Source organism: Microchirus variegatus (genome assembly GCF_963457635.1).
Source record: "Microchirus variegatus genome assembly, chromosome: 6".
NCBI classification, from domain to species: domain Eukaryota; kingdom Metazoa; phylum Chordata; class Actinopteri; order Pleuronectiformes; family Soleidae; genus Microchirus; species Microchirus variegatus.
The window spans coordinates 1281739-1307738 of NC_139807.1; the positions used below are offsets into that span (position 1 = coordinate 1281739).

At 37.1% G+C, this 26000-nt stretch overlaps 1 protein-coding gene across 1 annotated transcript in view; it reads right to left on the reverse strand.

The window, feature by feature from the left end:
- mcf2a (MCF.2 cell line derived transforming sequence a) overlaps positions 1–26000 on the reverse strand; it is a gene marked incomplete at both ends in the record, with an annotated part of 36771 nt that overhangs the window by 7970 nt on the left and 2801 nt on the right. Inside the window, 26 exons of the mRNA XM_083890595.1 lie at positions 3770–3867; positions 4356–4456; positions 5665–5728; positions 6670–6748; positions 6884–6976; positions 8241–8462; positions 8549–8674; positions 9929–10021; positions 10104–10196; positions 10309–10378; positions 11024–11127; positions 12109–12175; positions 12422–12507; positions 12594–12670; positions 14843–15014; positions 15731–15922; positions 17186–17377; positions 17461–17580; positions 17721–17835; positions 17976–18091; positions 18171–18320; positions 19049–19165; positions 20153–20272; positions 22436–22526; positions 23281–23395; positions 23493–23561. Of these exons, the coding sequence (XP_083746721.1) occupies positions 3770–3867; positions 4356–4456; positions 5665–5728; positions 6670–6748; positions 6884–6976; positions 8241–8462; positions 8549–8674; positions 9929–10021; positions 10104–10196; positions 10309–10378; positions 11024–11127; positions 12109–12175; positions 12422–12507; positions 12594–12670; positions 14843–15014; positions 15731–15922; positions 17186–17377; positions 17461–17580; positions 17721–17835; positions 17976–18091; positions 18171–18320; positions 19049–19165; positions 20153–20272; positions 22436–22526; positions 23281–23395; positions 23493–23561 (2942 nt within the window). The remainder of the gene's footprint in view (positions 1–3769; positions 3868–4355; positions 4457–5664; positions 5729–6669; positions 6749–6883; positions 6977–8240; positions 8463–8548; positions 8675–9928; positions 10022–10103; positions 10197–10308; positions 10379–11023; positions 11128–12108; positions 12176–12421; positions 12508–12593; positions 12671–14842; positions 15015–15730; positions 15923–17185; positions 17378–17460; positions 17581–17720; positions 17836–17975; positions 18092–18170; positions 18321–19048; positions 19166–20152; positions 20273–22435; positions 22527–23280; positions 23396–23492; positions 23562–26000) is intronic.

Below are 26000 nucleotides of genomic sequence, written 5' to 3' on the forward strand. Positions count from 1 at the left end.
ATAGTATCGTATGACGTTTTGGTCAAATTTTGAACCAACATTTTTATTTTAAAAAAAATGGTTAGATTTTGGAGGAAATTGTGTAGTATGACTTTGAGGTCGATGACATAGTATATTATGACGTTTTGGTCACATTTTTGACTAAAAAAAAAATGTTTTCTTAATCTTCCGATTTTGGACGACATAGTATAGTATGACGTTTTTGTCAAATTTTGGACCTTTAATTTTTTTTCCAAAAACAGGTCTGATTTTTAGACGAAATAGTGTAGTTTGAAATTGAGGTCAACGACATAGTATAGTATGACGTTTTGGTCACATTTTGGGCGAAAACATTTTTTTCAAAACAATTATCGGATTTTGGACCACATAGAAAAGTATGACGTTTTGGTCAAATTTTGAAGCAACATTTTTTTTTTCAATAAAATGGTCAGATTTTGGACAAAGAAGTGTAGAATGACATTGAGGTCAACGACATAGTATATTGACTATTCTGAGCAGTGGCTCAGTTGGTAGAGCATCTGCTTCATATGCTGAGGCTGTTGTCCTTACTGCAGGTGACACTGGTTCGATTCCTACACCAAGCATTGCCAGCGTGTCATTACCCATCTCTCTGCCTACTGTTCCTGTCTCTCTCCACTATACTATCATTAAAGGTAAAAAGGCCCAAAAAATATATATTAAAAAAAAGGTCAGATTTTGGCAGGAATGGTGTAGTATGACATTGAGGTCGACGACATAGTATAGTATGACGTTTTGGTCACATTTTGGACAAAAAAAAATCTTTTTTTAATTTTCTGATTTTGGACGACATAGTATAGTATGACGTTTTGGTCAAATTTTGGGCGAAAAAATTGTTTTCAAAAAAAATTCTGATTTTGGACGACATAGTATAGTATGACGTTTTGGTCAAATTTTGAACCAACATTTTTTTTTTCAAAAAAATGGTTAGATTTTGGACGAAATAGTGTAGTATGACATTGAGGTCGACGACATAGTATAGTATGATGTTTTGGTCACATTTTGGACAAAAAAAAATATTTTTTTAATTTTCTGATTTTGGACAACATAGTATAGTATGATGTTTTGGTCAAATTTTGGACCAAATTTGTTTTTCAAAAAAATGGTTAGAGTTTGGACGAAATAGTTTAGTATGACATTGAGGTCGACGACATAGTATAGTATGATGTTTTGGTCAAATTTTGGACCAAATTTTTTTTTCAAAAAAATGGTTAGAGTTTGGACGAAATAGTTTAGTATGACATTGAGGTCGACAACATAGTATAGTATGATGTTTTGGTCAAATTTTGGACCAAATTTTTTTTTCAAAAAAATGGTTTGAGTTTGGACGAAATAGTTTAGTATGACATTGAGGTCGACGACATAGTATAGTATGATGTTTTGGTCACATTTTGGGCGAAAAAATTGTTTTCAAAAAAATTATCTGATTTTGGACGACATAGTATAGTATGACGTTTTGGTCAAATTTTGAACCAACATTTTTATTTTCAAAAAAATGGTTAGATTTTGGAGGAAATAGTGTAGTATGACATTGAGGTCGACGACATAGTATATTATGACGTTTTGGTCACATTTTGGACTAAAAAAAAAATGTTTTCTTAATCTTCCGATTTTGGACGACATAGTATAGTATGACGTTTTGGTCACATTTCGGGCGAAAAAATTGTTTTCAAAAAAATTATCTGATTTTGGACGACATAGTATAGTATGACGTTTTGGTCAAATTTTGAACAAACATTTTTTTTTCAAAAAAATGGTTAGAGTTTGGACGAAATAGTGTAGTATGACATTGAGGTCGACGACATAGTATAGTATGATGTTTTGGTCACATTTTGGACAAAAAAAAATATTTTTTTAATTTTCTGATTTTGGACGACATAGTATAGTATGATGTTTTGGTCAAATTTTGGACCAAATTTTTTTTTCAAAAAAATGGTTAGAGTTTGGACAAAATAGTGTAGTATGACATTGAGGTGGACGACATAGTATAGCATGACGTCTTGGTCACATTTTGGGCGAAAAATTGTTTTCAAAAAAATTATCTGATTTTGGACGACATAGTATAGTATGACGTTTTGGTCAAATTTTGAACCAACATTTTTATTTTCAAAAAAATGGGTAGAGTTTGGACGAAATAGTGTAGTATGACATTGAGGTGGACGACATAGTATAGCATGACGTCTTGGTCACATTTTGGGCGAAAAATTGTTTTCAAAAAAATTATCTGATTTTGGACGACATAGTATAGTATGACGTTTTGGTCAAATTTTGAACCAACATTTTTATTTTCAAAAAAATGGTTAGATTTTGGAGGAAATAGTGTAGTATGACATTGAGGTCGACGACAGTATATTATGACGTTTTGGTCACATTTTGGACTAAAAAAAAAATGTTTTCTTAATCTTCCGATTTTGGACGACATAGTATAGTATGACGTTTTGGTCAAATTTTGAACAAACATTTTTTTTTCAAAAAAATTGTCAGATTTTGGACGAAGAAGTGTAGTATGACATTGGGTTCGACGACATACTATAGTATGCCGTTTTGGTCACATTTTGGACTAAAAAAAAATGTTTTCTTAATTTTCCGATTTTGGACGACATAGTATTGTATGACGTTTTTGTCAAATTTTGGACCAAATTTTTTTTCCAAAAAAATGGTCAGATTTTGGAGGAAATAGTGTAGTATGACATTTTGGTTGACAACATAGTAAAGTATGATGTTTTGGTCACATTTTGGGCAAAAAAAAAATTCCTATTTTGGACGATGTAGTATAGTATGTTTTGGTCAATTTTTGGACCAAAATAGTTTTTTCAAAAAAATTGTCAGATTTTGGACGAAATAGTGTAGTATTACATTTTGGTCGACAACATAGTATAGTATGACGTTTTGGTGACATTTTGGGCAAAAAAAAACGTTTCAAAAAAATTATCCGATTTTGGAAGACATAGTATAGTATGACGTTTTTGTCAAATTTTGGACCAACATTTTTTTTTTATAAAAAATGGTCAGATTTTGGACGAAATAGTGTAGTATGACATTTTGGTCGACAACATAGTGTAGTATGACGTTTTGGTCACATTTTGGGCGAAAAAAAAAATTTCAAAAACATTTTCCGATTTTGGACGACATAGTATAGTATGACGTTTTGGTAAATTTTTGGACCAAAATTGTTTTTCCAAAAAAAATTTCAAATTTTGGACGACATAGTATAGTATGATGTTTTTGTCCAAAATTGGACAAAAACATCATACTATACTATGTCGTCCAAAATTTCAAATTTTGGACGACATCTGACCATTTTTTTTTATAAAAAAAAAAAAATGGTCAGATTTTTGACGAAATAGTGTAGTATGACATTGAGGTTAACGACATAGTATAGTATGACATTTTTGATTTTCCGATTTTGGACGACATAGGATAGTACGACGTTTTGGTGAAATTTTTTACCAATTTTTTTTTTCAAAAAAATTGTCAGATTTTGGATGACGTAGTGTAGTATGACATTGAGGTCAACGACATAGTATAATATGACATTTTGGGCTAAAATAATGTTTTATAACATACAAACATACACATTTTGGACGACTATGACTTTTCTGCGACTTTTTGGACGACATACTAAACTATGACTTTTTGGACGATGACATTTTTTTTGATTCATCAGATGTCATCACTCGATCACTAAGTTATCCTCAGTGAAAAGCTTTAATTGCACAACTAAAAAGTCACTAACTGTATTCTGTCTTACCAGTTCCACCAAAAGCTCCTCCTCTGCGTCTTGACCTCCAGGCCACTCCCCCTGACCTTTGCAGCAGTTATCTACCGAGTGATGAGCTCCGGGCCAACCTGTCACACAGACAACACTTTGCCTGTTATTGGCACAATCTGTGTTAAAGGCATCATGTCAGTTACATGTGGCCCACCACCAATATCACGTTATAATACAGAGTGAATATAGACAGAATAATACTAAATACTTTATATTTGCTAACAGTATTTTTATTATTATTATTATTATTATTATAAGACATTCAGTTTGCGTTATCACATTATTAAATGTATTACATTCAACATTAAATTGCATATGTATATAGAAGCTTGTTTGGTGTTTTTCTCTGTTTTTGGCATTAAAATACTTATTTTGCATCAAGAATATGTTGTTACTGTGTAGTATACGTCCTTCCGTAAACAAAACAAGCACTTTTGCTTTAAAATTCTATGAAATATCATCAATATCATCATCATGAATATCTTTATTGTGATATCATGATGGACTGTTGTGGTGTACTCCATGTGATTCATAGCGTATAAATGTGTGAATGAGATTGACTCACTCCTGCGGTTGTGCTGGTGTTTCGGGGAGTGAGGCTGGGGGTCTGGACTGCTCCTTCCCGACTCTGTGTCCTCTGAGCTCACCGACGCCCTCTGCTGCTTGCTAGGTCAAACAACACGACACAACAGTGAAGGCCAAGCATTGTCACGACTCAGGAGACACATTCAGGATAGACGTCATCCTCGGCCACGCAATCTCGGGACAGTTCCTGATCCATGATGTCAACAAGAGAACAGTAGAGCTGACCCCAGATCAGTGCCAAGAACCAACTCTGTCCTGTTGTTTCCTACACAGCGACGACCATTCAGGAGAAACCAGCCAGACAACAGGACAGAACACAGAGCAGCCATGTGCAAGCTTCTCTGTCAAAGGTGGGAATTAGAAGTCACAGGTGACCGCTGATTGACACAAGGGAGTTTGCACGTGTCAATGCAAGGGAAGATCTGGTCTCGATTTATCAAGATCCAAACATTTTTAAAGATTTCAAATCATTCAAATTAGTAAATTGTTCAGTGGCTTGATCTCAAAAAATGAGCCCCATCTTTTAAAAAAAGCAGCCGTCATGAGGAAATTAACACAATTCATGAAATGAAGGCATTTTCTTTTCTTTCTTTTTCTTTTTTTGCATCAACATGCAAAACAGCAAGATCTGTGATGCAGAACTGAGAGTGGTTGTTTGTTTGTTTGTTTTTTTAAGTTAGAAACACCATGGGAGGAGATGCTGAGACACAGGGAGTCAGTTATGAACCAGAATGAGGATCAGTATGCAAACACAGGAGCCCCTGGAGGTTTCGGAGGTTTGGTCGGGGGTCATGCCAGGGCGAGGTGAGCCAGGCAAGGTTTACCACTGAGCGTTAGGGCAGGTCAGTGGCGCTGGGGGCGGTGACGGGGGCGTGGCCGGGGCCGTTGCCGGGGACTTCGGGGACGGGGGCTCCGGGAGCGAAGGCACAGAAACACGTCGGCCGACAGCGAGACAAAGTCCAGCCCCGGCAGACAGCCCCTGGGGACCCCTCTGGACGGCCGCATGCCCCTGCAGGTGAGGGGACGGGAGCAATGGGGATAGGCAACTACACAGCAGTGGACAAGAGTGGGGCCCTGCCCCCCTCTTTATCTCACACATCGCACTCACACTGAGCCTTAACCACAGCAACGGGAGATTATATTTTCAGATTCACTCAAGCTATGAGCTAACAAAAAAAAATATGAAAAACAACTCAACAAATGATAATAAAGAGCTGCGACTGTTGCATGTGTGTGTTTCTGTTCTACTTCTGTCAAAACTACATCTGTGAACAACCACGAGCACTGACCTCTCAGAGACTGGTGGAGACAGCTGCATGTGCTCCACCATTTGTCCGTGTTGATACGCTTCATCTGTGAAATGGAGGGAAAACAAGGTCGTGTAAAGAGACATAAAAATTTGGACAAACTTTTTTGTCAAATTTTGGACAACAATGTTTTTTTTTACTTTTTTGTCAAATTTTGGACAAAAAATTATTTTTACTTTTTGTCAAATTTTGGACAAAACATTTTTCTCAAATTTTGGACAAATTTTTTTTCTCAAATTGTGGACAAAATAAATATTTTTTTTACTTATTTGACATAGTATAGTATGACGTTTTTGTCAAATTTTGGACCAAAATAAAAAAAAAAAAAAAAATCAAATTCTGGACGAAATACTACATTTTGACTTTTTTGTCAAGTTTTGGACAAAAATATGTTTTTCTAACTTTTTTGAAAAATTTTGGACAACATACTAAAGTAAGATTTTTTTTTGTCACATTTTGGACGACATAGTATAGTATGACGTTTTTGTCAAATTTTGGACCAAAATCTTTTTTTTCAAAATAATTGTCAAATTCTGGACGACATACTACATTTTGACTTTTTTTGTCAAATTTTGGACAAAAATAGGTTTTTTAACTTTTTTGTCAATTTTGGACAATTCTTTTTTTTTACCTTTTGGTTAAATTTTGGACAACATACTAAAGTATGATTTTTTTTGTCAAATTTTGGACGACATACTTAAGTCATGTTGTCCATGTCGATACACTTCATCTATGAAACGGGGGAAAAACAAGGTCTTTTAAAGAGACATTAAGATTGATCACGATTTCTGGATCTTTTTTGTAGTTCAGTATATGATGAAAAAAAGACCTGAGCACAAAGGCCCACTCACAGGTTTCAGAGCTTTTGATCACATCTCATATTATCTGAGGGGGATTGAAGAAAAGCAAGTTCAAAGCTCAAAAGTCAGCAAGTGAACCCATGTGCTTAGACTCTCTTCACCAAAGTAACGTCATGCTTCCACAGACCTCTGAGCAGCTTCTGTTGGTTCGTTAGGATTCTGCGCAGCTCGCTGAGCCAGGCCATCTTCACCTCCACCGTGGGAGCCTGAGAGGCAAAAGGAACATTGGAACATTATAAACTAGACTTTCATTACAACATAACAAAACAACCATATGTAAGTTCTAAATGTAAAATGTCTGCTTATCCAAATCTTTAATATACTATTTTTAGACTCCTTACCTGCACCACATACACCTCCTCCCTGCCACTGTACCAGATCTCAAACTTCTTCACATCTCCTTTGACGTTCTCTGTGATCCCCACGGCCGTCATCTGTCAAGAAACATACACTGATTACACTGACGCACACACACACTCACACACACACACAGATGACAGTAGAAGAAGAGCACCACGCTATACATCAGACTTACATCATGTAACACATCTGTCCTGTCACAACACGAGTGTTCAGACACACACCCTGTGCTGTGTGACTGCTTCCTCTCCACATCCTCAATAATAAATCAAGAGCAGCAGCAGCAGCTGGTGGTGACACCAGTATCCTGACTCTCAGCAAATGTCAGCTGAGATTGGCTTCAGCAGATTATATTTCCTCAATTTTCTATTGGAACTTTATGTTTTAGAAGTATGGCAGCTATAGGTATGTGACATTTTGTGCCAAAAAAAAAAGTCCCAAAAAAAAGTCATACTTTAGTATATCATCTGAAATTTGACAATCATGTAAAAAAAAAATGTTTTCCAAAATTTGACAAAAAAGTCATAGGTTAGTATGTCATACACAATTTGACAAAAAAAAAGTCCAAAGAAAATTTTGTCCAAAATTTGACAAAAAGTCGTACTTTAGTATGTCGTTCAAATTTTTACAAAGTCCCCAAAAAATGTTGTCAAAAATTTTATGAAAATGTTTTTTTTTTAATGTAAAAAATTTGACGAAAAAGTCATAGGTTAGTATGTTGTCCAAAATATGACAAAAATGTTTTTCCTAAATTTCACAAAAAAGTTTCTATTGGAACTTTATGTTTTAGAAGTATGGCAACTATAGGTATGACATTTTGTGCCCAAAATAAAGTCCCAAAAAAATGTTGTCCAAAATTTGACAAAAAGTCATACTTTAGTATGTCGTCCAAAATTTGACAAAAAAAGTAACAAAAATAAAATGTCGTCAAAAATTTGACAAAAAAAGTAACAAAAATAAAATGTCGTCAAAAATTTGACAAAAAAAGTGCCCCAAAAATATGTCCAAAATTTGATAAGAAAGTGAAAAAAAGAAATTATGTCTAAAAATTTGACAAAAAAAAGTCATAGGTTAATATGTTGTCCAAAATAAGACAAAAATGTTTCTAAAATTTGACAAAAAAGTTTTAAAAAATAATTTGCAAAAAAGTGTCCAAAGTTTGACAAAAAGTCATACTTAAGTAGGTTTTGTTTTTTTGTATTAATTAATTATTTTTACATTTTATGACATTTTATGAACCAAACGATTAATCAAGAAAATAATCGACAGATTCATCGATTCCAAAAATAACAGTTAGTTGGAGCTCTAAAACACACACACACACACACACACACTGACCTTGAGACAGTGCTTGAAGCTGTACGAGGGCGTCTTGTCGCAGCCGTCTCCGTGCTCCTCCCTCCTCTTGCAGAAAAGCAGCGCTCTCTCGTACAAGAAGAGGTGTCGCTGCATGGGCTTGAATCGAGCCAACTCCTTCATGCGTGTGGGACCTTTCTTATGACTGATCCACACACTGAAGGAACCCTGCATTAACACACGGCCCAGCTCACAAATGTCCCCCTATAATCAAAGGAGGTATTTATGTGTCAGAGTTCTACGTTAAAGCACAGATTTATGACAGTTTAGCAGGAATAAATCAGGTTCACCTCATATCCTGTGATGGCTATCTGATGCATAGAGTCGTTGACTGATTTGAGCAGGTCCAGCATGGCTGTTAGCGCCCCCTGCAGCTCAGAAGTCCCCTCACAATCTGAACTGTACTTCAGCAGCTCCTGAGAAACACACACACACACACACAACATAAAGTCCATGTGGGAATGTACGCTACCATAAATAAAGGTTTGGGCTCACTTAGAAATGTCCTTATTTTTGAAGGAAAAACACTTTTTTTCAATGAATATAACATTAAATGAATCATAAATACACTCTATACATTGTTAATGTGGTAAACGACTATTCTAGCTGCAAACGTCTGGTTTTTAATGGAACATGTACATATTATACACAAATACACAAATTATTATTTTGAATAAAAATCATTATTTCTAATCTTGTCAATGTCTTGACTATATTTCTATTCATTTTGCAACTCTTTTGATGAATAAAAGTCTGACTTTTAATGAATCTTTGCTGCAGGTGCACCCTTAAATTGCCATGGGAATGATACACAACTCCTTATATGGACATCCTGTGGATGTGTGTTTATAAGTCACATCGTCAGGCTTTAATTAAAACATTTTTTATTTGTTGTTGATTCAAAGTTATGAATAATTTTAAATTGCATTTTGTGCAGTTCATATTTTGTGACGTATTTCCAAATTTCACAAATTCAACCAGATTTTTAAAAGTTTAAGTGCTTTTTTTTTTGCTCAGGTGTGTTTATATAGTTGGTGAAAATGAAAAAAAATATATATTTTCTGTGCTGGGATAAAAAGGATATAAGACATTCTATATTGTACTTATTCATATTCTTATAGCCTCTGTATATACACTACTGTTCAAAAGTTCAGGGTCACTTAGAAATGTCCTTATTTTTGAAGGAAAAAGCACTTTTTTTTCAATGAATATAACATTAAATGAATCATAAATACACTCTATACATTGTTTATGTGGTAAACGACTATTCTAGCTGCAAACATCTGGTTTTTTATGTACATAGGTGTATAGAGGCCCATTTCCAGTGTTCTAATGGTACATTGTGTTTGATAATCGCGTTAGAAGGCTATTGGATGATTAGAAAACCCTTGAAAACCCTTGTATTTTGAATAAAAATCATTATTTCTAATCTTGTCAATGTCTTGACTATATTTTCTATTCATTTTGCAACTCTTTTGATGAATAAATGTCTGACTTTTAAAGCAAAACACACAAAAATTGTATAGGTGAGCCAAAACTTTTGAACGGTAGTGTGTGTTTTAACACAGTAATGGAAAAAGGTAACCTAAATTCTCTGTGTTGTAAGGAACTGCACATTTACGTACAATATAAAAGCGTTAACTGTTATTAAACAGTGTTCTCTGTCTCACCTTAAGCAGCAGCTGGTATTTGGTGAGACGCTGCACTGGTTTCAGCAGATATGAATCCAGGCCCAGTTTGTGCTCCAGCTTTTTTTGACATTCCTTTGGAAAGAGGACGTTTTGAGTTTAGTTTGGCAGCGACAGATCACAGCTAACAAACAAGTGTGAAGGTGAACTCAGTGACCTGAAAGAAGGCACAGTCAGAGAACTGTTTCCACAGCGCGTCAGAGCGCGGCTTATTCTGACAGTAGCATTCGTACATTTGAAAACTCTCTTTCTGAAAGAGAACGGACAAAGAAAAACAATACATACATACACTTCGTATTTGATGCACATTTCGATGATCGAAAACATAAAGGAGATCACGACATCAACATTTATCCTCTCACCCGCTTCAGAAAACAAGCTCCCACACCTTCAGGGGCCTCCAGACATCCTTCCAGATCCTGGAGAAAGACCCTGGATTTCCAGAGAGGACAAAGGCAAAACACGTGTCAACAAAAGCCTCATCACAACAACCTCAATGCACACACTGTACAGGTGCATATATCACTTAACTTACACATTATTTACAGCTAGAATGGTGACAAACATGGTGAATAAAAGATATTGTACGTGTGGACTACAACAGTTTCTAAACGTGTACTATTCCAAATCAAGCAACGTTTGCATATAATTTAGCTTATTTACGAATAAAGCTCATTAAAACATAACTTTTAAATGTAAATAAATACATTTAAACCACTGTCAAAATAGTCTGTGTCTCTGAGTAACAGCGGTGTTTGGATCTCGTCACTCGGTGACGTGCGGACGCAACAGCAACATCGCTCGAGTAAAGTGAGACTCACGTCAGGCCAGTTTGACCCAAAGTGCTTTTGTATGAGTTAAAGGACGCAATAAAATATACAATAAGTTAAAATAAAAACCTAATAAAAATGAGCAGCAAAGGAAACGGCAACAACAAAATCACTGAAAGTCACACTCTGCAGATTTAAAGTCTAATATCAGTCAGAAGTTTGACTTTGAGAGACTTTGTGTGATGGTCAACCTTTCATATGCTAATCTACAATATATTCATTATATATATACATATTTATGACTTGCCTGCTGTGAAAGTTGTAGATCTCAGGCATGTTTCCAAAGAGGACGTCTCTCTTACTGCGCAGGAGCCCTGACAGAGCTGGACTGTCCATCTCAGCCCTGTAACCCTGGATTATTCAGACATATAAGAAAGTATTAAGTAATAATCACTTATGAATATGTACATCATAAAAGAAAAAACATCATACTGAGTACAATTTGCACACCTTGACACACTTAGCCACCTACAGTCGCCGTCCTTTATACATATTTATCAGTAATGTTGATAATATAAGTGCTTATGAATTAAAAAACTAAATATACACACATATTATTGTATACACAGACTGAAGTCACTATATACTGTACACACAGAAGAGTACGAGAGGCTTAATAGCAATCGTTGATACTAATAATAGGCGACACAGTCAGTTATTAAATGAATATAATGAGGATAATCTGACTAATGACACAATAATCTAATTAATATCAATGTCCTTGTGTTTTCAAACTTGATTCATTCTTTTGCTACATATTTTAATGGTAACACTTTAGATTAGGGAACACATATTTACTATTAACTAGGTGCTTACTAACATGCATATAAGTCGCATACTAGCCCTTTATTACTAAATATTAAGCACATATTAACACCTTATGTAATAGAGGTAGAATAAGGTGTTAATACGTGCTTAATATTTACTAATAAAGGGCTAGTATGCGACATATGCATGTTAGTAAGCATCTAGTTAAAGGTGCATTATGTAATAAATCTAAATCAAATGGCCATAAAATCCTCCTAATATGTCACAGAGACTCAGGAATAATGTTCATATAACAAACTGAACTCAGACAAAATATTTGCATTAAAAAATATATTTTGCAGACTGCAAATCATGTTTATGTTTTGAAATCATGTTTTGGCGTCATGTGGCGCCACCTACCGCCGTCTACCAACCACTGCAGTCAGTAGAAAACGAAACCTAAAAGACATCTGTATTTTGAATTTGAATGTAGTAACTGTTTTTGGCCACATTCTTACATATGACACCTTTAATGGTGTATATGTGTTCCCTAATCTAAAGTGTGTTTTTTTATTGTTTACTCACCAGCAGCACTGACAGCAACTCTTCCACGTAGATTCTTTCAGTCTCTATGAGTTCCCTCATTACATGGCTGTGACACACACACACACACACACACACACACACACACACACACACACACACACACACACAGAAGCCAGAGGGCATCATTATCTCTGAACAAAGAGAATCACAGAGTAAAACAACATCAAATGCAGCAGTGAGGACAAAACAGATGTGTGGACTGACGCCTCCTCCTCCTCCTCCTCCTCCTCCTTCCTCCTCCTCCTCCACCTCCTCCTCCTCCTCCCTCCTTCCTCCTCCTCCTCCTCCTCACCGCTTCAGCAGGTCAGGACTGTCTTCTCCCTCCAGACTGTAGGAGACGCAGCCTCCGCTCTCCTGATAGTCGTGAATCACTTCGATCTGAGCGAAAAACACCAAACGCTGATTTATTTAATTTTTTTTTTCACCGAAATATTGATAAAAAATATAATAAAATATAGACTTACTTTTCTAGAGTTGGGGCTCTTGCGTGAGCCTCTCTTCCCCGGCAAAGAGAGGTCGAAGGTGAACTTCAGACCGTCTCCTGTGAAAACATCACAGAGGATCATTCACATACATGATTCCATATATGACCTTGAGCATCACACAGACATGTGCCTGCCCTGGCGATGACCTTTTTTTCCCTTTATTCCTCATAAATCCACGAGGAGGATGAATATATGACATAATCAGTGACGATAGGCTGCCTCTCCATTAACGCTTCAGCCTGGAACCAGATCTAACGTTTTTTGCACAGCGCTCATCGCTCCTTTTAATCCCAGCTCGAGTAAGAACTGTGTCGTATATGATATTCATTAACATGTGTCGGCTCAATCAAAGTGAACCAGCGTTTGTCTTCCATCTCCTCTCTGAAATCTCTCTTGAAGCCTTGAAGAAGACATGAACGGACGCAGAGGACGAGGCCTACGTTCGTCCTTTCAACTTCAGACTCTCGCTGGACAAAAAAGGGACAATACAATTAAAAATAAAGTCAAACCAAATGTGAATTTACCAGAGTACACATACAGTATTAATTGGGTACCACTGTATATATGCAGCTTTGTGCACCAACCCCATGAGATACAGAGGGGGAGATGAAACGCTCTTTAATGTATACAGTATACGAAGCGCGTACGGTTTCACGGTTTCTATCCCGACTAACAGGACAGTCTCTTCACAGAGTCCCAGAGGGCTGATTATATACCGTCTACCTTTGTTCCCGTGTGTTTGTAAAGGTGGCCCTGGTAACCCCACAGAGCCCATTCAGCAGCACCTTAGGCTCTGCTCTGTGGGACCCTGTGATGTGCTAATGTAAGCGTGGTGTCTAAAAGGATGGAGAGATGGAAGTGGAAGAGGGGATTGGTGCCAGGCCCCATGCGGCCGCGATAAGACCTCATACTGGGCTGCAGGAAACAGGAGGAGGGAGGGAGTTCATCTGTGGGAAAAGTCGACTGAGCATGATGGGAACCAGGGATGATGTTTGATCAGGACTATATATATTTTATATAGATGAAAAATCTACACTATCGTTCAAAAGTTTGGGCTCACTTAGAAATGTCCTTATTGTTGAAGGAAAAGCACCTTTTTTTTCAATGAATATAACATTAAATTTATTCATGTGGTAAACGACTAATCTAGCTGCAAACGTCTGGTTTTTAATGGAATATGTACATAGGTGTACACCCTTAGAAATAAGGGTTCCAAAAGGGTTCTTCTACAAGTGCTTAGGTTCTACCTGGAACCATTTGCTTCTGAAAAACCCTTTCTTTGGGAACAGGGTTCTTGGTAACACTAATAGTTCCAGTAAGAACCATTTTGATCCAGAGAACCCTTTAAAACCCCTTTCCTGAATAAAGGGTTTTAAAGGGTTCTTGGTGGAACCCTCCAAAAGGGTTCTCCCATGAGGAGAAGCTGAAGAACCTTATATGGTTCTACTTAGCACTTTTATTTCTAAGAGTGTATAGAGGCCCATTTCCAGTGTTCTAATGGTATATTGTGTTTGCTAATAACGTTAGAAGGCTATTGGATGATTAGAAAACCCTTAAAAACCCTTGTGCAATGATGTTAGCACAGCTGAAAACAGTTTTGCTGGTTCTTTGACGAAAGGGCAAAATTATTATTTGGAATAAAAGTCATTATTTCTAATCTTGTCAATGTCTTGACTATGTTTTCTATTCATGTTGCAACTCTTTTGATGAATAAAAGTCTGACTTTTAATGGAAAACACAACAAAATTGTATAGGTGAGCCCAAACTTGCGATTCCAACAGTGATTCTTTATGTTGGTATTTGCAGGAATCCTGAAGTTAATTTCAATACCTTTTTAAGACTTTATCACCACTATAATCAGCTGTAATCAGCAACACATATTTAACTTACAAAACTTTTAGTTTTAGTTTGCAAATTAATCGATAAAAAACCTACATTTTCCCACATCTGACGATTCTGGGGTTAATTTTGTGCGATTTCAGATACTATTTCGCACCAGGAGGAGCTTGTTCGCTGTCGCAAGATGCTTAACGTCACGTGCCGAGCCGATCTTGCAGCGGAGGAAAATAAATACATTCATGTATAATGTATTTTTTGCAGTAAAACTCTATGGACACTATTTAAATTAAGGGCCTTCATTTTCCCAAGATGTATTTATCATCTTGTAATACTTGTTAAGACCCCGCGGACGCCCTGTTACACATGTGTGAGTGTTGTCTGTTGTGTACCGTGTTTGGGGGAGAAGAGCGGGGACTTGGCTCGCGGTGGGTTTTCAGACCTGGGGGCGACCAGCTGCACGGGTCGCACGTGTTTGTCGGCCTGTTTCCTCAGACAGGTCTGACGGTTGTGGACCATCTGCTGCACTGTGGCGTGTTTCTCAAAGGTTTTCCCAATCTGGACCTAAAACAGAGACAAGGAGAATGATGTGGAGGCAGGACATGGATTTGGAAACACAATGTACCATTTATTTTTTTTTAAAATCTCAAAAAAAAAATTCTCAAAATTTAATTATTTTTTCTCAAAAATTTCAAAAAAAAATCTCAAAATTTGAATTTTTTCTCAAAATTTGAATTTTTTCTCAAAATTTGAATTTTTTCTCAAAATTTGAATTTTTTCTCAAAATTTGAATTTTTTCTCAAAATTTGAATTTTTTCTCAAAATTTGAATTTTTTCTCAAAATTTGAATTTTTTCTCAAAATTTGAAACTTTCTCAACATTTGAATTTTTTTTCTCAACATTTCTATTTTTTTCTCAAAATTTCAAAACATTTTCTCAAAAATTTAATTTTTTTTCTCAAAATTTCAAAAAAAAAACTCAAAATTTCAAAAAAAATCTCACAATTTCAGAAAAAATCTCAAAATTTCAAAATTTTTCTCAACGTTTTAATTTTTTTCTCAACATTTTAATTTCTTTAACAAAATTGGATTTTTTTCACAAAATGTTTTTTTTTTCTCCAAAAATTTTTTTTCCTCAAGATTGTATTCTTCTTTTTTTCACAGCTTGTTATATTTATTGGAAAAAAAAGAGCTTTTCCTTCAAAAATAAGGACATTTCTCAGTGAGCCCAAACTTTTGAACGGTAGTGTATATAGTAGTTACAGAGTCCGGGGACCTGACCTGCAGATTAGGAGTGATGACTGCCTCGTATTCAATGGCCAAGACGTCAGGTCCTGAGCTCAGTATGGACGGCGCCCCCTCCAGGAATTTCTCGATGTCCCTTAAAGCAGCCTGGGCCGATTCCTTGGACTGGAAGTTTTCAACCAGCTGATTGGCCAGCAGATACGCTCCATCATCACACCACGTTTGAGCCTGAGAGGAGGAGACGGCAGATGAATGATGCAGACGGTTCTGTCAGTTCTGAAAGTTTGTGATGAAACCCGAGAATTTAACCTCTGTGAAAACGTGTCCTGGTGTGAGAGAAACTGCCGTTACAGAGTAAACGAGAGTCGCTGGAAGAGTTCATGTTGATGGTTATAGGAGTCACCTGAGGTCACATGACACGTCTGTGGTCACATGAGGACACATTAGACAAGCATTGCAGGTGTTTGGTGTTCAAACCACATGTGTTCAAACAAATGTTGGTCAGTAAGGGGAAAGGGAGCTTGACTTGTAACTTTAGGGTTGCTGGTTTGAGTCCTCACCTGCCTGCTGCTCCTAATTGCAGGAGGGTTTCTAGTAGAGAATGGGTTATTTATGAAGGACTAATTCAATATCTAGAGAAGCAACATTTACCTGCTTTGGTTCCCACTAAAGCGTGTATGTGAGTGTGAGTATGAGAGATACGATTTAGCAGTTGAACATCGCCATTCGTCAGGTTTTGTACAAAAATATAAACTTTAACGCTCGGGTCTACACGACCAGTACAAAAGTTTGGGCTCACTTAGAAATGTCCTTATTTTTGAAGGAAAAGCACTTTGTTTTCAATGAATATAACATTAAATGAATCAGAAATACACTGTTTTTTAATGGAATATGTACATAGGTGTATAGAGGCCCATTTCCAGTGTTCTAATGGTACATTGTGTTTGCTAATGGTGTTAGAAGACTATTGGATGATTAGAAAACCCTTGTGCAATGATGTTAGCACAGCTGAAAACAGTTTTGCTGGTTCTTTGACGATTATTTCTAATCTTGTCAATGTCTTGACTATATTTTCTATTCATTTTGCAACTCTTTGGATGAATTAAAGTGTGACTTTTAATGGAAAACACAAAGCCCAAACATTTGAACGATAGTGTATGACGAGTTGTTTCACAGACACGTAAAGAAGTGAAATATTCACCATTTCGGTGGCTGTTTAATCACAGCAGGACTCTGCTCTTCTCTCTGTTCTTTCTTCTTTAGAATGTTAAATATTGTGGCTTCTGTCGTGTTTTTGCATCGAGGTAACACTCGTTAACTCACAAGTTAACAGTAAAAGGCTGATAAAGAGGGATCTGAGGATCTGATCATCGAGCCATATTTTTAGACATTAGTCTGTTAAACATCCTGAACAGAAGTCCCTTCTACTGATGCAACGACTTTTAAATGACTATAACTACACAGTGTGTGTGTAAGTGTGTGTCTCAGTACCTGTCCGAGGTGCAGCAGCAGCTGGTGTGTGTGCAGAAGGCGAGCGTGTTTGCACTTCAGTGCAGCGGTGAGTGTGTCACAGTGGTGACGCAGCTCGTTGCAGCGCTGCATGATGAGGGCCATGGCGAAGTGGTGATTGGCTGAGAGCTGGTGTCCGTGAAGGATGAGGATCTGAGCTCGAGACACCACCTCCTGATCCAGCCAAACAAGAAACAGTCAGATTGAATTGAAATGTGGTTAAAAAAATCAAGTTCTTTACAGATTTAACGACTAACCTGTGCATTGGACTCCAGACTGTCCAGCTTTTTAAGAGCGTGTTCGGTCTGAGCCTCAGTGTCCACAGATACAGACAGTTCCCTCTCCTGAGCCGTCAGGTGCTCCAGACAAAACTCCATCTAAACAGGAAGTACATACCGTCACATACACAGCACATTATGCCCCTGTTTGGGGTCACTTTGTGTGGGAAATGTCCTTATTTTTTGAAGGAAAAGCACTTTTTTCCAGTGAATATAACATAAAATCAGTCACTCTGTACCTCCTGAAAGCTTTGCTCGTATCTGAGCAGCTGCAGATACTGGTGAAGTTTCAGATGATGCTTCTCAAAGAAGCCGTCGAACGCCGACTCCATGTCCCGGAGCTGAGCCAGGAGCCTACAAAAAATGGGACTTTGCCATAGCCACGTGTCAAGAAATCAGAAAAGTATTGCAGGTGTTCACAGTGTCCACATGTTAGCATTTAGGTTATTAAACCATTCACAGACAAAAGAAGACACTGATGGACGATGTCTTACCTCTGCACCGTCTCCCAGTCCAGCTTCACGTCCCAGTGAGCGTCGTCCTCATTCCCAGAGTTTTCCAGACTGGAGAGGAGATGACGACCCTCCTTTGACACGGACCTGATTGCATCCTGTCAGCGGACAGTTTACATTATAATGGAAACAATGTTATGATACTTGTATGTGATGTGAACACAGTTGAATCGTTACCTTGAGTTTCTTGTATTTTTCCGTCTGTAGTTCCAGCAGAGACTCGATGGCCTTCCCTTTGTCCGGCAGCTCCGTCTCTGCCAGCTCGGTGCCGAAGCCCTGAAGCATCTGTGCGATGTCTTTGACCGTCACAGCGAAACCTTCAATCGCCTGTAGTGAAAAAAAAAAAACACACAGAAAAATATAATTTTACATCCATTTTTGCAGAGTTTCTATATCAAACACGCTGTTGAAAACAATGTCATTTTACAGGAAATCAAAAAATGTAATTTTTAACAGATTTTTACTGTTTTCCAATAAAACAATGAAATGCTAGTAAATGTACAGATATGTTCAGTAATTTTAGGTTTTAAAATCACAGTTAATTAACCATAATGTAAGATTACCTTAATATTATGGGGTTTTTTTCATGATAATTTATTGTATCTGTAGGCTTCATCTTTAACAATTGTCTGTATTTTTACAGGTTTATTTCCATTTTCCAGTGAAATAACTGTAAATTAACAGATATTATCAGTAATTTAAAGATTTACCTTTAGAATTACAAGTAATTAACCATAATATGATATTACATTATTATTATGGTTTTTAAAAATATAATTTAACATATTTATTTCACATTCAAATGCAAATTTACATAAAATATGAATTCAGTATTCTTACAGATTTTTTCTTTTTTTTCTTCTTTTTTTAAAAACAATAAAATGTCTGTAGATTTGGAGAAATTGGGACATGGTTTCCATTTATATGTTATCGTATTAGTACATATTCCACTGTAATTTTGTATAAAATGGTTAGGGTTTTTTTATGTATGTGGTAAGAATCATATTATTGGTCCATTTACAGTGACTGAGTTTCAGCGCGTATCTGTATCGTACCGTTCGTAAAACGATCCAGTCGCTGTGACAGTAGTCCAGGGTTCCTCCGAACTCTGACGTCAGCTGGTTCTCACTGATGTAGTGAAGCAGGTCTGTGACGGAGCTCAGCATCACCACCTGTACACACACACACACACACACACACACACACACACACACACACACACACACACAGGTAGATAAGATTTTAATGTTCCTGAGGTAGATTTCAACTGTTCTTTGACACAACCATCCATCTTCTACTGCTTTATCATATCTACTATCCTATCTCACTCAACACCTACGGTCAATTTAGTGTCCAATTGACTTAATCCCCTTTGGCACAACCATTGAACTCAATAAAAACAAGTGATCACAAGAGATCACTATAACATTGCTAATAATATCACTGCGATGATAGATCATCACAAATATGAAAACGATACAATTTTGTTTGTGTTTTCCATTAAAAGTCAGACTTTTGTTCACCAAAGAGTTGGAAAATGAATAGAAAATATAGTCAAGACATTGACGAGATTAGAAATAATGATTTTTAAGAAGCAGCAAAACATAGCAAAAAGGTTTTCTAATCATCCAATAGTCTTCTAACGCCATTAGCAAACACAATGTACCATTAGAACAGTGGAAATGTGCCTCTATACACCTATGTACATATTCCATTAAAACCAGACGTTTGCAGCTAGAATAGTCGTTTACCACATTAACAATGTATAGAGTGTGGTTTATGATTCACTTAATGTTATATTCACTGAAACAGTGCTTTCCCTTAAAAAATAAGGACATTTCTAAGTGAGCCCAAACTTTGAATGGCTCCATCCACCGAAGTATCAGGTATAGGCAAAACAGGAAGCCACCTGGGGCCCTGAGTCAAGAGTGTGACCCCCAAGAACATCCTTAAATGTTATAAGTGGATATTCACAGGACATTGCAATGACATCTTGGTTGGAAACCCCATAACCCGGCTAAATGTCACTAGTTTGCTCCAGTTTTATTATTGGAGAAAGTCCAAACTCTCTTGAAACACCCCTGCAAAATATAATAAATGAGCTGAATCTTTGTTGTGATCATGTGACACATGCTTGGAAACAGAAAGAGTCGCCTTACTGGCATTTTGAGCATGAAGTCCTCTTGGCTGAAGCGGAAGCCGAGGTCGGTGACGGTGCGGTGGAAGAAGCTGGTCGGTCGCAACACCAGGACCAGGTGCAGGTTCCCAGGGAAGGAAGCCTTCAAGACGGAAAACATGGTCACTGTCACATTCATGATGACGATGATGATGCATGAAAACTTTGGACTGAATCATCAAACATATTTAGAGATATAACATCATAAGAGGCTGATGGAGAGAAAGAAAACACTTAAATGCTCCATATCTGAGAGGATGGACTGGAGTTCTCAGCTCGTCTGTCACTCAGTAGATTAGTGTCAGCCTTAATGGATTCAATGTTCAGTCTCTACAGCGTCTGCACACGTCATCGTCTCCAGGTTGTGCGAGGTAACGATTGCGCAATAACGTGGGGAGACGCACAACACAGTAAACCACCGTGTCTGTTCAGGCGTAAAACATGCAGACTTCTCTGATTACACATTACATTTGAACGTTTTATTGAGCCCCCCCCCCCCCCCCCCCCCCCCCCCCCCCCTCCCATGATGCAGATGCCACCGACATTTGACATTGGTTTGTTCCTGCAGTTCCGACACAGAGGTCGACGAGCAGCCGTAAAACAAACATAAATGTGCACTCAAATATAAATAAACCAGCGCACAGTCTGAGTCAGGTTTCATTCAGCTCACACAAACTGCATGACCAAGCACAAGTGTCTGCACACCGCAGTGCAGACACTGCAGCATTCACTCTCTCTCTCCACCCGCCCTCTCCTCCTCCCTCCTCCCAAAAAAAACTTCTCCCTAAACTCCTCCATTGATCATCATCATCATCATCAGCAGCAGCAGCAGCAGCAACAGCAGCAGTTCGTTACCGGGCTCCTCCGGATCTTCGGCACTCCCCGCCGGTAAAAACAGTCAGCCATGGTGTGGGAAGACATGTCGGCCCGTCCCGTGTGTCCGGTGCGTAAATTGGTGCGTAAAGCTCAGGTGCGCAGCTCCCTCATGCGGCCGTTTCTCTGAGCACAGCCGCAGCTCCGCCGCTGCTGCTGCTGCTGCTGCTGCTGCCTGCAGAGGCAGAGCTCACTGCAATGTTTCTGTGCCTCCTCCTCCTCCTCCTCCTCCTCCTCCTCCTCCTCCTCCTCCTCCTCCTCCTCCTCAGCTTCCCGCGTCATCACACAGTTTTTGCTTACTCATTCATTTGCAGCAGTGATACAGAAGGCTCAGTAGAAAACAAACTATATCACTATATAAATATACATTATGTATTATATATTCTAACACAGTGACATAAACACACACACACTCTCCCTCTCATTATACTTTTATACCCCAGACATAAAGAGTAGAGTAATAAAGGAAACTAAAGGAAGTAGAAGAAGATAAATATCACATCTAATGATGATGTTGGTGACCATATGTCAGATTGTGTTGCCAAATCTGTAAGAAAGTATTCTAAATGGTCTCTGATAGGAGATATTTGAGTTGCATCTTGTGATACAATCCTGTTTTGTGTTGTTTCTTGAGATAAATTGATATATTTTATGTGTTTTATGTATTTGTTTGTGTGTGCAGGAAAGTCAGGACATTTCTGAGTGAAGGTGTAGAATAGTCTTCCTCCCTGCAGGACTGTTATTTCTTAGATTATATGTCTTTTTTTTCCCCAAGAAGTACTAAACTCTTCAATGCTCAACGCTATTTCTAATGTGCATTAAATAAGCACCAAGTGCTGTTAGTGTTAGGTTTTCTCAGCAGTGGATCTAATGTGATAATACATCAAGTCAATATGTCGTTTCATTTAATTAAACAGCAAAAGATTAAAAGTACCAGGTAAATTGTCCAGATAGAGTTAAAACTGCTTTACACCAGGCTCCCATTCTGCAGATACATAGACAACTAACACCTATAACAATACAGAATAAAAGCCCATAACAACCAAATAAGAGTAATCAGACGTCACAAAGAAGAGGAAAGTAGTTGCTCAAATATGGTAAAAGATGTCGTGCCAGATTTTATTGTATGTATAAAAGAATAAATGGCCTCTAATAGTAAATATTTTTGTTGGATGGAAAGTAGAAAGTGAACTTATAACAAGAATGACCTTATTTCAGTGAAGTGCTGCTACTTCTTCAGCACCATGGACAGCAACACATAATAAAAAGCACCAGCCTGTAAGAACAGTGTGGGGGAGATGATGATGATGATGATGATGATGATGATGATGATGACGAGGATGATCACAACAGTCTAGTTATGTATAATAGTGAGAAAAAAAAAGACACTCACTGATATTCTGGCCAGTGCAGTTTTGATAGATGTCCATGTGTCCAGTCTTCGGTCTAAAATGATGATGAATTTGACTCCGGGTTGACTTGTTCTGTAAGAAAAATGAGGAAATGTGGAAATATGTCATGTCATGACTCATATATATAGATAGATAGATAGATAGATAGATAGATAGATAGATAGATAGATAGATAGATAGATAGATAGATAGATAGATAGATAGATAGATAGATAGATAGATAGATAGACAGACAGACAGACAGACAGACAGACAGACAGACAGACAGACAGACAGACAGACAGACAGACAGACAGACAGACAGACAGACAGACAGACAGACAGAGACTTGCTAGCTAGCTGTGTTTTCTTGTCATCTAAAATTATATCTTGCTTAAGAAAAATGAGGAAATGTGGAAATATGTCATGTCATGACTCAGATAGATAGATAGATAGATAGATAGATAGATAGATAGATAGATAGATAGATAGATAGATAGATAGATAGATAGATAGATAGATAGATAGATAGATAGATAGATAGATAGATAGATAGATAGATAGATAGATAGATAGATAGATAGATAGATAGATAGATAGATAGATAGATAGAGGGCATCACTAGGACAGATCAGGAATGAAGGCCAGCTGTGATCAGAATACAATTTTCTTTTTTGGCGCACTGCAGAAAGGAAGCAGAAGAGAGAGAGAGAGAGAGAGAGAGAGAGAGAGAGAGAGAGAGAGAGAGAGAGAGAGAGAGAGAGAGAGAGAGAGAGAGAGAGAGAGAGAGAGAGAGAGAGAGAGAGAGAGAGAGTCACAGAGAGGAATAAATAAAAGTGTGACACACCGAGGAATGAGAGTGAGGTACGTGAAGACTTTGGCTAAAGCTTCCTCTGGAATGTCACTGAAAGCCGAGCATTCTGGGAGAGTGATGATGACGCTGGAGTCTTCACCACGACCACCTGGAAATAAAGACATGAGACTATAAGACTAAAGATGTTATGATAACAGATGTGCTTTTAGCCGGATTTTTGAAATAATGAAACTCAGAGTCCTCACCTGAGAGATATGCCACCTGTTTCTCTATATATCCTCCCACCTCCTGCAAGCTCACAGGGACTGAGACCTCTGGAAGAAGATCAACAAACTACAGTTAGAGGAGGTAATAATACACTATTTTACAGTAGTGTGACAACAAAAACATTTAAATGAAAGAAACTGTGGTTATTAAGGGATGTTTAAAAACTTTTCTAAGGGAGAATTAGTCAACTTCTCACTTGAGGTTTTCTTTATGTCAATTTTGTAAAGTCAGTTCCTATTTAGAGGAAAGTAAACAATAAAGCACGACACACATAGGAGTGGACGTAACAGTTTGTATCGTACAATAGGAACTTATTGTCAAAATAGGAATTCAGATTCTTATGGGTTTCCAGTTGATGCTAAAAATAATAAAAACCTGGAATCTAAATTGAAATTTCTGTATTTTAACATCTTGTATCTGTTGTATGTGTTGTTCTTTCATATAAAAACAAAAAAGGTCTGTAAAACACACAGTAACACAGCAACACAAAGGTTTGACATGAAAGTGACAACATTTGATGAACTTTCACACAAAATATCATAATCCCTAATCTTTTTCCCAAAAATCTTACGTGACTTGCAAAATACAAACAAAACACAATAAATACAACATAGGTTTCAAACCTTTTACCAATGCATTCCCAGTTAATGTCAGTTTTACACATTTTAATCACAGTTTTCCTGTTTAGAAGCCTCAACATTTATGATTATGACCTTCGTCATGTGGACGTTTTTGAAACCACAGAAGTTCACACAGACTTCAGCTGTCAATCACAAAGGTTACCCTTCATATGTGACGTACTCTTAATTTTCCTGGAACATAATTTACAACATTTCCATTGATTTCCATTCAAATGAAGTTCTTTCTACAACCAGCAGAGTCTCCTCCAGAGCAGCTGGAGCAACAGTCTGTGGTTTTCACTGGCTAATATCTATAGTTTAATTAAAGCTAACAGCTCTGAAACTTAAACATTGTGAATCTATTTTGACTCTTTCATGGTCTCAGTGCAATGACATCATTAAAAGATATCAGATCATCACGTTTACTCTCTTTCATTGGTGCTATTAATGTTGGACTTTCTGTAGCTGATAAATGTTTGTATGTGTCTCTTGTTATTGATCAGCCAGTGAAGTTGAAAAGAGTTTTATTTTAGCTCCATTTTCAGGATGCATATACTCACTGACTCGTGCTTAAGACTCTTTACATGTGTTTATTACTTTTAACTTTAACCCGGTGCACACATGGTAAATTACTGTGGGAATAATACACAACTCCTTATATAGATGTGTGTGTTTATAGGTCACATATTCAAACTTTAAAAATGTTGTTTTTTTGTCGTCTTATGTGTTGTTGAGTCAATGTTCTGATTTATTTTATAACGTATTTTTAGTCCTGATATAAAGTAGCAATAATTGTGCAGAAGTCACACAAATAGAGCGTTTTTCTTTTCTTTTAGTTCATAAAAACAAGTCAAATGAACTTTCAATCACAACTTCAATTTCATAGATAGATAGATAGATAGATAGATAGATAGATAGATAGATAGATAGATAGATAGATAGATAGATAGATAGATAGATAGATAGATAGATAGATAGATAGATAGATAGATAGATAGATAGATAGATAGATAGATAGATAGATAGATAGATAGATAGATAGATAGATAGATAGATAGATAGATAGATAGATAGATAGATAGATAGATAGATGGACACGACTAGAGAGGAAAAACGCAGACAGAAAACAGGAGCAGAAACCAAAAGAAAAAGAAGAAGAAGAAGTGATCAGGTGTTGTTTTACATCAGTCTACTGCAGTAATAGTGTCTGATCATGAGCTTCACTGATATGTGGCTCTAAATATTTCATGTGTGTCTGTAACAGAGACAAGAGGAGGATAAAGTTACTGTGGCTCTGTCAGGGTTATATAACCAACACACTGTCCAGAGGAGTGTGTTTATTACGCTGCATGATTAAGACTCTACATACACTACAGTTCAAATGTTTGGGGTCATCTATACCATTATTGTTGTGTTTTCATTAAAAGTCAGACTTTTATTCATCAAAAGAGTTGCAAAATGAATAGAAAATATAGTCAAGACATTGATAAGATTAGAAATAATGAATTTATAAGGGTTTTCAAGAGTTTTCTAATCATTCAATAGTCTTCTAACGCCATTATCAAACACAATGTACCATTAGAACAGTGTAAATGTGCCTCTATACACCTATGTACATATTCCATTAAAAACCAGACGTTTGCAGCTAGAATAGTCGTTTACCACATTAACAATGTATAGAGTGTATTTATGATTCATTTAATGTTATATTCATTGGAAAAAAAGTGATTTAAGGACATTTCTAAGTGAGCCCAAACTTTTGAACAGTAGTGTAAAAACAAAGGTTGCAGTTGAACACTGTACTTGATCAAATAAAGACATGTTTCCCTCCTCCTCTGCCTGACCGACAACTCCTGGCACGATTGA